Genomic DNA, 14,699 nt, shown 5'->3' on the forward strand with positions numbered 1-14,699 from the left:
TCATGGATGGCTACGTGCCTTTTAGGAAAGACAGGCCAGGAAGGTGAGGTGGTGGAGTTGCCCTTCATGTGAGGGAGCAACTAGAATGTGTGGAGCTTTGCCTCGGGGTGGATGAAGAGCAAGTTGAGAGCCTATGGGTAAGGATTAAAGGGCAGGGTAACATGGGTGACATTGTTGTGGGGGTTTACTAGAGGCCACCTGATCAGGAGGAAGTCATCGATGAGGCCTTCTTTAACAATCATGCATTTGACTTCCTGTCTTCATTGTATAACTGAAGGGGAAAGTTCCTGCTTTTAATAAAGCAAATGGAAAAATAAGATCTCATGGTGGTTATATAAGCCATCTTGATATTTATCCCATAAGTCTCTGCCATTGGAGTTGATGCAGTATTTGTTGTCATAGTTCATAATTAGCAAGGAACTGGATAGGAATAACTAGAAAACAATGAGATATATTTTTCTGCCCAAATATTACATAAAAATTTGCTGACAGAAGTGGAAAAGTAAGATTCACAGCAGTTGGGTTCTACAGCATCTCTGAAAGCGTATGTCATCTCAGGTACAAGAATGCTCTTCCCCGTTCTGCCCTGCCCTTCCGTTCCACAGCCTACTTCCCCTTTTTACGTATCCCACAGCTCATCTTCTCTGACCCCTTACCTCAGTCCTAGTCTTACCGGAAAGCTAAGCTAGTCTTTTCTCCTCCAGGTCTCATCTCTTTGCATGACTGTTTCCCAGATAGCTCCTTGCTCCTGTTGTTCCTTGTGTGGTTTCAGTTCTCTGCCTCCTACTGCCACATTTTATCCTATTCCCTCCCAAAGCATCCACTGACCTTTGCTCCACATTCACCTTCCTCATTTTCATTTCCTCATTTTATTCTCTCTTCCCTAGTTTTTTATCCTTCGTTACCGTATCTCTCCTGGTGCTGTATTGCTGGCTCTTTGACCAATGGGTCTTATCCCTCCGGCAGGCAGCTTGGCTCCTTCACTCCTTGTTTTCCTCCAGCTCCTTGGTTCCTTCTTTCACACACCAGCAAGCTCCACTGCAGCCTCTGCTGCCACTCCTCCTTCACCATAGCCAAAAGTGGTTTCCACTCACTAAAGACTGCATTTTTCTACCATCTCTTCCCCATTTACTTCCCCAGATCCTAGTCAATGTATTCTGTCTATTTGGTTCTGATATCAGTCCCTTCTTCAGTTCACAAGCTTAATTTGCCCCCTTGAACCTAAATAAACCCATCTCTCAGCTCTGGCTGCTGTTCCTGGCCTCATCTTTTAAAAAAGCTGATCTATTTTGGCTGATATGGAGGAGTAGTAAGCACCCAATTCAGACACTTGTCACAAAGATTTTGACTCCTAGGATCAAATTTTGGAAAAGTTACTTTATAACCAAAAATAGCCTTACATAAGAAATTTTATACTTCAGTAAGATTAGTAATGGACAATATTGTGAACATCTCTTATAATACAAAGGAAATTATTATAATTTTATAAAGGTAGCCATTAAAAACCCAGCAGGGCTGACAGTTAAATAATTAAGCCCTAAAATCACAATCTTTTTTTAAACAATACATGTACCATTATCTTTACTTGCCTTATAAGTGATATTAGCCTACATCAAACTCGGTGCTAATGCATAGATTACTTCCAGTGTATGAATTACTTCATTTAAGGCTTGCTTGAGTGTGTATGCTGCACTAGATTGTACACTGTAGAGAAAATAAATATGAAATATTTCTTTTATAATTATATGTTTGTATTCTATTTATCTCTATTTATTACTTCACATATATATCTAATACCATAATTACTGCTATACACATTAAAATAGAGCTTCATACACACACTTGTGGGTAAATATATATCTACCATATTTTGATGTTAAGAGACAGTACCAAACCTGATAATCCACACTGTAAGACAGAAAAGATACAAAAGATAGAGCATGGATAAATGGAAAGTATTGCCAAGAGTCAGACAATTAGAATACCAGATTTCCTTTTAGTCTGATCTTATTCACTATATCATCTTCATCTTTCTTTAATCAGAAAAGTGAGCTTTTAGACTGTGCCAAAAGCATAGGCTGCAGACTTTAGGAATGATACTATACATTCATATTCCAGAGCACGAACACACAATGTGATAGATATGTTAGGTCACTAGCCAGTAAATCTGCAGCTTGAAAGAGGCACTTCTCTCTTCTGCCTTAATGCATGGAAGTCATGTATAATAGTTTTACAGCCATTGTAGCTGCACAAGAAAAGCTGTAAACTAATAGCCAGGAGTAGTGGTACTCGAGAAGGAGAACATTTAATAGCTTTTATTTTATATTATTTTCACATTTCTCAACCAATCAGAAAAATCCTAATGATTTTTTGGTCTAGGATGTATAGTTTTGTACAATGAAACTAGGTTCCAGGAAACAGAGTCTAGATGTATAGATGTATAGATAATATTCAAGATAAAGTTTACATAATAGCTAGATAATAAAAATAATTATTTTTAGAATCACATCACTGCAACAGAAATAGATCATTTAAACATAGCTTCATGAACCCTTTAACGAACACATAAGCCACATGGTACCAGAATAATTTCAATATACTATCAAGTTTCGACTGATGGCACTTTACCTAAACGTGGCATAAAATTATTCTCCTTAAAATTTGGTGGGAAAGACAGATTGCAGCAAAGATGAAAGATTCCCAGGGATTAGACCAAAGTGGGAAGCTACAAAAAAATTATCTAGCATTAATCAAAGTTAAAATAGACTGTACAATAAAGAGATTATCTTATGTTAATTAGCTAAATGTTATTCTCATGCTGTAAAAATAGATTCTGAACACATGGCTGAAATCTTTATGAAGCAAAACTAAGAAAAATTTTACAAATTAAAATATATAGAGGAAGTACATGCAAATACTGTGTCACAGAATAAGACAAAAAATAACTGAAGAACACTAATGTTGTGAAACAGAAGCCTGAAACGTTCTAGGAAACATTTCTTTTCACAAAGAAAAATTAAGCTCTGGAACAGGTGGTTGCTGAGTGACAGACCACTTCATGTAAATGGAACTTGGGTAGGCTGGGAAACCATCAGCCTTTTCCCCAGGGTAGAAGATGACAACCAAGGATACATGGGCCAGTCCCTAACCCAAGCTCAGGCTAGTTTCCTTCCTGTACTTCATCAAAATGCTTGATTCAGCACAGCAACATTACTATATTTCTATACTTACTGAAGGTGACATTGCCATTCATAATGAAAATGGAATTGTTCAGTGCAGTGGTGTGATTTATGACAACTACCTGAAAGAGTGCATTAACTTGGTTAAATTCCAAAAAATTCATAAATACAATGTACACCTATCAGAGCTTGCTTGGTCAAGATGCAAGAGGGAGAGGACATATGCAGCATTCAGGAGAAATTTTAGATGATCACAAAAACTGTCTGTCAGGAAAACTCACTATGGTTTGCAAACAAGCATCCATAAAGACAAAGGAAGTTACTGCTAGAAATAGTTGAACGCAATTCAGTTTCGAAGAAATTTTGAGATTTTGAAACACTTTTTTCTTCTAAAGTTGAACAAAAGTAAAGCTTTCTAGAATTCCCCATGAAAGGCACTCCTTAAAATGTTGTCATCTGACTACGATTCATTTGTCAGGTTAAAATATGTAAGTGAAAATATATACATGAAAAATGAAGTATTTTATCTGATGGCGTGCAAAGAGTCATGCACAAAAATTCACTACAGCTATTGATGTCATAATAAAATAATTGAAATATGCTTTTATTTTTAGATAAATTAAGGACAGCTTTTACTTAGTCTAAGAAATCACAAAGGCCCCAATACATACAAAGCTATAAAAATTTTCCTCTTCCCAGACTACTTCCGTATTTTCCATTTCTTTACAAACAGTGAAATGAGAGATGTCTTAGTTAACCTTGGAAAACAAATGTTTTCCATTGCAACAGAAAGAGTAGTGAGGGTAGAGCTCAATATTATCAGCTAAATGTTGTAATAGCAATTGCTTCCTTCCTCTTTCATTCTCTTCCACTCATCACCTTAAGTAATTTGCAAGTTATGCAAGAAGCTAAGGACTTTCAGTTAGGAAAAGGAGTAACTACAATTGTTCCTTCATAAGCATAAGTCTGATCCAGCTAATATTATGAAAAACTGGAGGGAAAAGTCAGATAACTGGAATATTAGAAATGAGCTGTTATAACCCATTTAGGAGTGAGGCAACCTGAAGACCAGAGGAGGATTGCATATAAAAACTGCAAGCTACATATTACCTTTGAATGTCTGTTTGATGTAAAAAAGTTTTTGCGTGTGTTCTTTTTGTTCTTTCTGCTAGGTCACAGAAGAAAAGGGCTAAGGATACATCTGAACTCAAACCTTAGGTAGAAGTTTGAAAATAAAATGAGAAAGAAAATGATAATCCCTAAATAACTTAATATTTGCAGGCACTGGCTGAACTAACTGAACAGCAGACCCCTAAAAAAGAATTAGCAAGGAATCACATGAATATGAAGGCAAGGCAGAGAAAGAGACCTCCTTGCAGTAAAGTACTACAGTGGAAATACAATTAAGAAACACATTCTGGGAAGAGAGAAGAATATGGGAGAGCAAAGGGGTTGGAAAAGGCAGCAGAGAAGAGACAATGGAATTCAAGTAGGATTTATGATAATATATCAATGTCTGCAAACATCAGCAACAGACAGAACGATTCGAAGACACAAAAGTTTAGAAGAGACGGGACCTGAGATTCTGTACTTAGTTAAGCTAAGAAATGAGGAAAAAATGACTGAGAAAAATGAGCTGTTTGCATCCAATTGCATGAATCTATATACCAAAACTTAGAACCTACTGGTACAAGACAGTTTCCTGTGAGGAACGAGAACTAAATAAGCTACACTATATAGTTACATAGGGAAGACACTCAGAGCTACTACACAGCTCCATAGGGAAGACACTTAGACAACTGGAGGCCTTCAACAAAATTCTTCCAGTTCTGACAGACTGGAAGAGGTAACTCATTTGTGAGGTAACAAAAATTAAGGACTGATGCTGTGAGAAGATAAAATTACATGAAGACTATTCTTGATCAGTGGACTAGGATAGACACAACCATCTAACGGAATAATCTTGATGGAATAAATGATAAAAAAGCTTTAAATTAAAAATATTTGGAAAACTCATTTCAAGTCATTTTAATCTCCTTGTCTGATTCTTTTATCAGGAGGAAAAGAGTTGCATCAAAAAGGTTAAGGAGTATACTGTCACCAGCAGATAGAATGACACAGAAATAAACGTTAATATTGATGAAAGGAACAAAGCAATGAAGTGGTCAACAAAACATCTGTAGTTAGTCAAGCTAAGAAATGAGGGAAAATGACTGAGAAAAATGATCTATTTGCATTCAATTGTATGAATCTATAAACTAAAATGTAGAAACTAATGGCACTAGGCATAAAACTGGATTTAATGGGATGACAGAAATATCATAGAATTGCTATTATGACTGGACTGCTGCATTTGGCAGATAACAAGGGACAGAATAAACATGAAGATGGTGAAATATCATTGTACTATATAAATGCATATAAAGTATATTGTGAATAGACAGGTGCACAGATAAAACAAAACTGATTTGAATCAGAATCAATTTGTGGAAGAATTATAAGAGAAGCTCTATTGCTACAGACCACCAGATTAACATGCTGAAAGGCAAGTCTATTGCTTGGGAACAGTCAACATGCTAAACTACTTGCAGAGACATTTCATGCCTACATTCTGCTTCCCGTGCTCAAATTACAGTGCTAGCACACTGAGCAAACGCAGGTGCTTCTATATTCATGATGTAGAATTCTGCTTTGTATCAGCTGCACAACAATTTATAAGTAGGCAACAATATATTTAGATCAAAACCAATTGTAAGTCTACTTATAATGGCCCCATAATTTTACTGTTAGCATGGCATCCTTCATGCATAGTCTGGGTAACTTGGGCATAATAAAAGGATCTACACTTACCTAATTAGAAAGAGAATAAAGAAAGAGAAAATGAGTTCCCTATGATTAAGGGTAATATAGGTATGGTTAGGCACTAACTGAACGTTTGCCTTTGTTTTCAGGAAGGGTATGACGTTGAAATGGAAACACAGCCTGAAAAGCTAAAAGGAGAAGGCATGCTGAAATTTAAATGACCATTTCTGAAGTGGAAACAAAATTCCAAGATTTTAGTTTTGTTGATTAAAGGCTAAATTTCCATCCCAGAACAGTGAAACAGACGTTGCACAAAACCATAAATCTATTAGCAATGTTTTTAATTAAACTATTAACTTGGAAGCATTATTATTTGATCAGAGAACAGAAATCACAGTACTTGAATTTAAGAATAGTAATAGGAGAGCAATCCAGACAAATTTTGGCAATTATAACCCAATAACAAGCGCTTCAGCACTTTTTGAAAAAAAGTGTTAAAATTCAAAGTGAATGGAAAACTGCTCGACTGTAACATGGCTTTACTAATAATAAATTGTGCTAGATTACCTGAAGCCTGATTTCCTAGACATGGGAAAAGTAATAGATCTGCCTGGTCTTTACCAATACGGTATTGTGCCATGCAGATTTTATGCATGCATGCACATGGGTAAAAGATAGCGTTACTACAAAAGTTGCAAAGAATATAGAGTTTCTCTGGAAGAGAAACTATTTGGCTGGAATGAGATCACCATGGAGTTCGATACAGAATGTCGAATGGATAAGCAAATGATGAAGAAGAGTGGGCATATTTCCAGAAGAGACTAAAGAAAGAAAATAATAGGTTAAGTATATTCCTGTATGTTGTAAGAAGGAAAGAACTGTGCTTCTCATGGGATACTTCAGACTGACTGGTGCACACAAATTTTTATACTAAGTATCTTTAGAATTCCTTAAAAAACATTGATAACAGTGTGCTGTCAAAAGTTGTTAAATATACTGCAGAAAAATTCCTAGTCTAGCTTATCCAATATATTCTATTGTACATCCAGCTTCTTAACGAATAAAGAGGCTTGTTTACGTAATTAAAAGCTATGCCTGTTTGGGACAAGTGATCATGATTTGAATACATTTATTAAAAGTAAACACAATACATTGACTGAGTTTAAAAAGAGCGGAAGTCAGAGTGGAAACAATTCACAAGACGGCCTTGGAGTTTTGCTCAAAAGGTTTTAGCTCCCCAGATTTCAAAACATTAAGAAACACTAGCCTAAAAATGTGCACAAGCAAAGTTTGTTGGAAACTTCACACTGCTCATTAACAGTGCAGAAGGAGCAAAAGTATGTAATATAATTTTCTTTTGTGTTTTGGGGAAAAGCTAGATGATTTATTTACATATAACAATAGGGACTGTTTTCCAAGCAACTCAAAGACAAGTATGTTCAAGAAGTCACTGAACTAACATATTTATAAAAATCTGATGATCAGCAACAGAGAATTTTAAAAGACTTGGCCTCAGCAAAAATTTCCAGTAACATTCATGAGTCACAAAATATTGGGAAAATTCCAGAGGACAGAAGAGAGATAATACTAAACTTATGGTATGCTTTATGCAGGATGCCAGATTATATTATTACAATTCTATCTTGCTATTCCTACTTCAGAATCTTTTTACTTTTTTTTTTTTTTTTTTAAGTATTTGGAATCCAGAAGTTCCAAATATCATAAAGATTCATTTATAACAGTAAATGTAATGATCTCATTCTGCTTATTTTGAGTATTATTAACTCTCTGCAACCAGTCCAAGATGTGGATCTGAACACCACAACCACGCTTTTCAAAAATCACTCAGAATACCGCAGATGAAATGGAGGGCTATTTTAGGGCATGTTTGTGATCTATTACTTTTAAACTTTTGAAGGTACGATATCTTGTTTTATTTATTTCAAAACAAGTTAAATAGGCAAAATCAAAACAGATCAAGAATGATCCGACACTAAAACTGAAAAGAAATTGGAGGACTACAGATAAAAGTTCTGACTATTTCATCTATGTGCTAAAAGTCAGATAGTTCTTCATTTATCTGAGCAATACCTCTCAAATCCTTAAAAAGAAATTAATTAGGGATTTGAATTGTATTAGCACCTACGAAGAAGTTTATACTTTGTGATGTATAACACAACATAATCAGAAGATATTATACCTTCTCTGTTGATTTCTGTTGATTTTTTGCTGGAATGCTAGAAATAATTATATTTTATTTTCCAGAAATCCTGTACTAAGCATTGCTCACAACAACTCACCTTTGTAAACGCATCACGACTTTTATAGCATAGTCCACAGTTCAACGCAATAACACGGGACTCATTTTCACAGATGAAAACTGTAACTGTGACTTCTTATGTAGAGCAGGTAATTGAATGAATCAAAAGCTTTTTGAAGCTACACATTATATGCAAAAAGCAATCCAGGCTCCTGCCTGGTTCTACACTGGAGAAGGACTCAGAGATGCATCTCCCTCTACTTTCCCATGTGTTCGTTTCCACGCATAGAAAACACAGGCACGTAGCTCCGACAGGCACGTATCTGGCGCCATAGCACACCAGAGCAGGAAACCTCGACACAGCCTAAACCATGTCTGTGACCATGTCTGTGCACAACTGCTTCGTTTACCAATCCAGTTCTTGTATCGTCACGTTAAAATTAGGCACACAAAACGCACAAAGTTTGAGCGTGAGTCTGTGACCACTGTGGCATTAATATTTTCAATCTCACTGTTTCTCAGCTGTAATTGAAGGATCATTTAAAAGTGGTATCTTGCACAGCGCTGCCACACAATTTCCAAATTTGTACATATGAAATGCATTTTCCTCTCACTTTATTAGCTTTATTTTGTAATAACGGGAATATGTGCGAGACCTTGTGTGCAAGAGTGTGCATGCACATGTTCTTTTTAATTTGCTTTACAATAGCTTCCTGAATCAGATTCCAGGGTCTTACAGATTAGGCCTTTATTGACTATAACACCGCACCTAGTATTTGACACCTAAGCAGTTCTAAAATAAAATACTGTATTTTACGCAACTCTTACCACTAAATAATAAATCAAAGTCCTTTTTTCCTGCTTTTAATGCTAAAAGGAAAGTAGCTGCTACAGTTAAAAAGAGAAAAATCAGAATAAAATCAAAATGAAACAAATACTTCTTAAGAGCTCTGACTTTCAATTAAATGACAACATTTATGAAGTAATGAAAACCTGGCAAATAGGACAAACAAACATGCTCACAGGCAGCCTAACAATGTAGATTTTTAGATTCATCACTTACGGCAGGTGGCTTCATCATAGCTATTTGAACAATCAGACGTAAAATCACAAAATTTGTCAGATGAAATACATTCTCCATTCCCACATGAAATAAGTCCCGGTGGACAGTAAAAAGATGAAGAATTAGTGCCTGCAAACTCTGTTTCCCCTTAAAAAATAGAAAGGAAAATACATGTAAAAACATATGTACAAAATTGTAAGGTTTTTTAAATCATTTTTGAATATAAGTGTACAAAGCACATGGAATGACCTATAAAGTGAGCTAAATTGCATCATAATTGATAGAAAACACAACTGATACTAAGTTCTGGGACTCTTAACCAGTAAATTATTCTCAACAATATTCAAATGTTTGAATGAAAATATATCAAAAACACCTTAGAAGTCAATGGCCAAGCTTCAGTTCAGAGGAGGGGCTCTGTGTAAAGTCTCTCTCTCACAAGTAGTTCAACAACCTGCCTTTTTTCCTCACAGTCAAAAACAAGTCTTCCACAAAAATTTCATGCTGCAACTGGTTTCAGAAACAATTTCTTCATAGAAATAGTGGATTCAGTTTGCAATGAAAATTACTGAACTTCTTGCACCACTACTAGCTTGCAACCTCAAACTACACACGAGAAAACACCCCCAATTTTAATGAAGAAAAAAACCCCAAAGACTGCCGATTTCATTTCAGCAGAGTTCTAAACAGAGAGCCAGTGAGAGAGGAATGACATGCTGCTTTGCATCTTTTTTGTTTAAATTAGCTTATTTAGATACTCATTACCATTATTTAGACAGGATTTTTTTTTTGAAAAAACACTAATTTTAAAAAATTTTACCTTTATGACTGATAAGTATATATGGGAGTTTTTGGGGAAAATAAGTAAAGCGAATTTTTCTTTAAATACTTAGCTGTTGCCAATTAGATTGTATGTGGGGATAAGGGAAATAAATATTAAAAATACAAGACCATAATTTTCTATTATGCCTTTAAATTTTCTAATCGAGAAGAAATTCATATTTCTGCTGGGCATAACCCATCTGTATTACCACTGACTGCATGTATTCCCACGCCATTTTAGAGTAGCAGTCATTAAAAATAAAGAGCACCAAAATGCAGCACAAGTCTGATGGAAGGTTATAGTTATTATATGTTTCTTATCTATTTGCACTTCAAGATTACAGAGAATGGGCACACAGACAAGTTTAGTGGGACTGTAACTGCTTAACTGTATGTTAGGTATCTAGTAGCAATGAAGGGTGCACCCCTTGCCCTAAGGAAAACGCAGCGGAATTTGCCCTTCAGTGGAAGGTGTAAAAGACTTTGCTTTTATCTCAGCATCAAAATGAACAACGCGAGATACCATGCAGTGAATGACATCTGGAAATTGCCACCACAGCTCTGCTTTCTTACAGGTATCTAAGACAGAAGCTGTCCGTTGAGTCTCAGTTTAATATAACAGATGGTGGGGAAAGTGTATTTCAAAATATTACAATAGAAGGAATTTAAATAATGTCTAAATAGGATCATATTCTTCATCCTTGGTAGATGTATACTGGTATGGCTACTAAAAATGAAAAAAGAAAAAAGAAAAGCAGGCAGTGACAAATTTACACTGGTTGAAAATCTGGCCCATGAAATATTTTAATTTTCTGGCTTACTGAAAGTACATGATATCATACAGCTGGAAGCTACCTCTCTCTTGCTTTTTAAAAACATACAGCAATTAACTTTAATTAGGTAATGTAAAGGCCTATAACTTTGTAACTGGGATTTTACAATCTGCATAGTTGTACCGTTTAAACAAAATTACGCAGAAATCAGGTTGCCCATAACAGCTTAAAAAATTTGTGAACAGAGCTACTGTTTCATTGAATTACTTTGTCTGAGGAAGCCACAAAGTATCCACGTAACTAGAATAATTTTCCTGAAAATACATTTCAACAAAACCAAAAAAAATTTGCAGCACAAATTTTGTCCTTCAGGTCTATTGAAAGCAATATAGCTTGCCTTTGCTTTCTTGGCTGATACTTGAAAGTGGTTTATTCATAACTGCACATTCCTCTGTTACACTGATATCATCAACAGCAACTGTAGCATTTTTTGATAGAATTGTAGCTCGTAAAATGATCTGTAAAGACAAAGAAATAAATAAGCTCATTAAAGATGGCATTATGACAAGATACATATATATTTCTTTATAATTTCCTACATATATATATGAAGTAAATACTGCCTACAACTAACTCTGATTACCATTAGCCAGCAAAACTGTAGATGAAATTCGAATGCTAGGACAAAAGTTGGTAATTTACTCCTTAATTCTCAAAGTCATAACTACCTTTACAGAAAGTTACATAACCCAAATAATCTGGTTTTAACCAAAAGCGGTAACACCATCGCTACCTGAATGAACTGTTTTGCTGGTAGAATCATTAGAAGTTATATACCTTTTTAAATGAGCTATTCCAGGTAACCAAATGTGGGGGTTTACAACCCCATCTAACTGAGACAAGAATTCATCTATACTATGTCTGCTTAAGTCAACAAGGCATTTCCATACAACAAATCTACGCTGTGTGATGCGTGTGTTAAGATATATTTTAAAACACAACGTGTAAGATTTTCTGCCAGCTAGCAGAATCATCATCGATCCTCCTCATTTACAGTTTTCTACCTATAAATAACGATAAAGACGAAAAGATATCAAGTTTTTTTATTTAAAAAAATCACTTTTTTACATGTGCAGTAAGTGTAAGGTTGCAAGGATGCATTTGTAAGCAGAAGGAAATATTCAGCAGATCACAAATGGAAGGAAAGTTCAGTCATAACTTACCAATGATTGAGTTGCTTTCTTTTAGACCTCATTTTACAAAAATGAGACACAAAATGAAAGCCAAAACTTGTAATTTTGATTTGCTAAATATTAATATTTGAATTGCTGATTCCCCCAGCAGTTACATTCTAAATTTTACGAAAGTGTGGTTGCCTGAGATTATGTAGAAATAAAATTAAACTCAACAGCTGCTAAATGTTTCTATGATCAATGCTGCAAGCTGAAGTCCAAGGATCTGCGCTTGTCCTGCCTTTAGCCAACATCTGTCTTTAGCCTTCACTTTGACCAGCAGTTTTTATAGCATGTCCATTTTTTGAAACTACTGCACAACTCCTGCTTGATTTTTATTATGAAAAGGTGATTTTAATGCATGCAATGCTGAAACAATAATTTTCTTCTTTAATAGGTACATCTATAGAAAGAGCTGAATGGAATTCCATTTTATACAAACATTAAATAGAAATTCTCATTTTATATTTCATTTTTAAAGTAAGTTAATTCTAAAGACTAAATTAGAATAAGTGTCTGAAAGCAATAAAAATGTAATTTCTAAATACCTGAAAAGGTAAGTCCTCAACTACAGTTTCTACAGGTATACTGGCTTTTGTCCACTGCATCTCAGGCAATCCTGAAATGTCACACAGTTTTTCCAAACCTCCACCCAGGGCAGTTGTCCTCAAGAGAGAAAGCTGGGAGTCCTGGGATAACTGATACCAAAATCTTACCTGTTGAAAGAATTTTTAATGAAACACTGTAAAAACTACATCATCAGTCTGCAATACATTCAATACCAACTCACATACTTAACTTTGTAACACAGAATGACATATACACCCACAGGTCTAAACACAGCTTTGGCACAGAAGAAACAAACCTATAAAACTATGGCATGTTGAGGAGAAGTATTATGTCTAAAAGTAAAACCCATAATAAAAACAAAAATTATTTTTAAAATTTACTTTCAACTTATATCTATCAACTGCTGTAGACTGGTTGATATGACCTCTCAATTTATTTTTAGCTTCATAATGCCTTAGGAGCTTCTCAGAAATAAATTTTCCTTGCAAGTGCGGAGTACTAGGACAGTTTCAAAAGCATGTTAACCTCAGAAGTGTGACAGTTCGGGTATTTACATAAAAGAAGCCTTAGCCTTATGATCTTCTGTTTCCACAATCAAGCCAAATGACACATGTTTAAAACAACCTACTGATCTCCTAGAACAAACAGATCCATCAATATATGGGAATAAAAAAACAATGAGTGCAGGTAGCTGAGACAAAACTAATTTGCCAAGCAGAGAAGATGAGAAAACAAAGAAGCTAACTCCACTATCCCTCCTCTGCAAGGGAGAGATTCCCCCCTCCTTACAGAGGGAACAATACAGAGTATACTTGATAAAATTTATATTTGTAAAATTAAATAATGTTAAATAATATTAAATTTGTAAAATATTACCCAGAAAAAAAAATCATCTAATAGAACTGCAGGGAAGAAATATGATTTTGATATACTGATTTTTTTTTTTCCTTCTGAGTTCTTTCCTGCTTCTTTGCATAGTAAGAGACTAAAATTCCTTCTACTGCAAACTTTTAAACAACAGAGCTGAAGAATGCAGCCCATTTCAGGATAACAGCCAAACGAAACTATTGCATTGTTTTGCAGGATAACAAATACTAGAAAATCTATGTTTGACCTCAAGACAACCACAGACTTCAGTGAAGCAGATACATGTGCTATACAGCTTTCAGTTAGACAGGCAATGTAATCAAGCTCTTTTATTTCAGTAAGACAGCTAACACAGGAGACTCTACAGGTCCTGGAAAAGAATTATATTAGAGACTGTAATAGGCAAAACAGTCTTGACTCAGAAATGAATTTCTGCTTCATTTAATCTATGGCCAGTTAACACAAACTTCTAATCACGGATTCGGGTATAAACAAACCCTTAAGAAAACACCTTTCCTCCCCTTCTACCAGAATTAACTTAAGTCAAACATCTATTATGCCCCCTTCCTAGTCTTAACTTCCCTTGTACTCGCTGTGGGTTACGCTCAGCCTGGCCCAATTCCTTTGGGGAGGCAACGGGTGGTGCAGGAGGTGGGGGTCAGCGCATACTGGTTTCTTCTTGCAGCTCCTTCCTCCTTACTCATTCTCCTCCTCTGCTTCTCGCTTCTTACTCTTTTTCCCCTGTTCCAGCCTGGATGCCTCACAGGCCCCAGATCCCCTCTGGGTGCCCATGCTCCAGCATGGATCCTTCACAGGGCGTCCCTGCCCCAGCGTGGTTCCCCCTCCGCTGCAGTCCCTCGGGGACACTCCTGCCCTGGTGTGGGTCGCCTGCAAGCACAGTCCCTTGGGACCTCCCTGCTTCAGTGTGGAGTGCCTCCTGCCAAAAGCACATTCCCTGCCATGTCTCTGCAGTGTCTCTTTCCGTGTGTCTCCTTGTTGCGTCTTGCCAATAACTTCTCCTCACATTTCTCCAAACATGTCTCCACAAATCTCCTCCCCTCATGGCGGCTGCTCTTTCAGGCAAAAAGGCATATTTGGGCAGGGGCACCATGATCTCCCCTGACCAGCTGC

The 14,699-nt window shown here is 36.0% G+C and overlaps 1 protein-coding gene across 3 annotated transcripts in view; it reads right to left on the reverse strand.

Annotated features, from left to right (window-relative positions):
• Positions 1 to 14,699, reverse strand: part of MALRD1 (MAM and LDL receptor class A domain containing 1) — a 292,727-nt gene that overhangs the window by 227,031 nt on the left and 50,997 nt on the right. For all 3 annotated transcript variants that reach the window (XM_068934618.1, XM_009673718.2, XM_068934619.1), the window contains exons 12-14: positions 12,680 to 12,847; positions 11,297 to 11,417; positions 9,305 to 9,451 (exon numbers count right to left, since the gene is read on the reverse strand). In XM_068934618.1, the coding sequence (XP_068790719.1) occupies positions 9,305 to 9,451; positions 11,297 to 11,417; positions 12,680 to 12,847 (436 nt within the window). The remainder of the gene's footprint in view (positions 1 to 9,304; positions 9,452 to 11,296; positions 11,418 to 12,679; positions 12,848 to 14,699) is intronic.

Source organism: Struthio camelus, chromosome 2 (genome assembly GCF_040807025.1).
Source record: "Struthio camelus isolate bStrCam1 chromosome 2, bStrCam1.hap1, whole genome shotgun sequence".
Taxonomy (NCBI): Eukaryota; Metazoa; Chordata; class Aves; order Struthioniformes; family Struthionidae; genus Struthio; species Struthio camelus.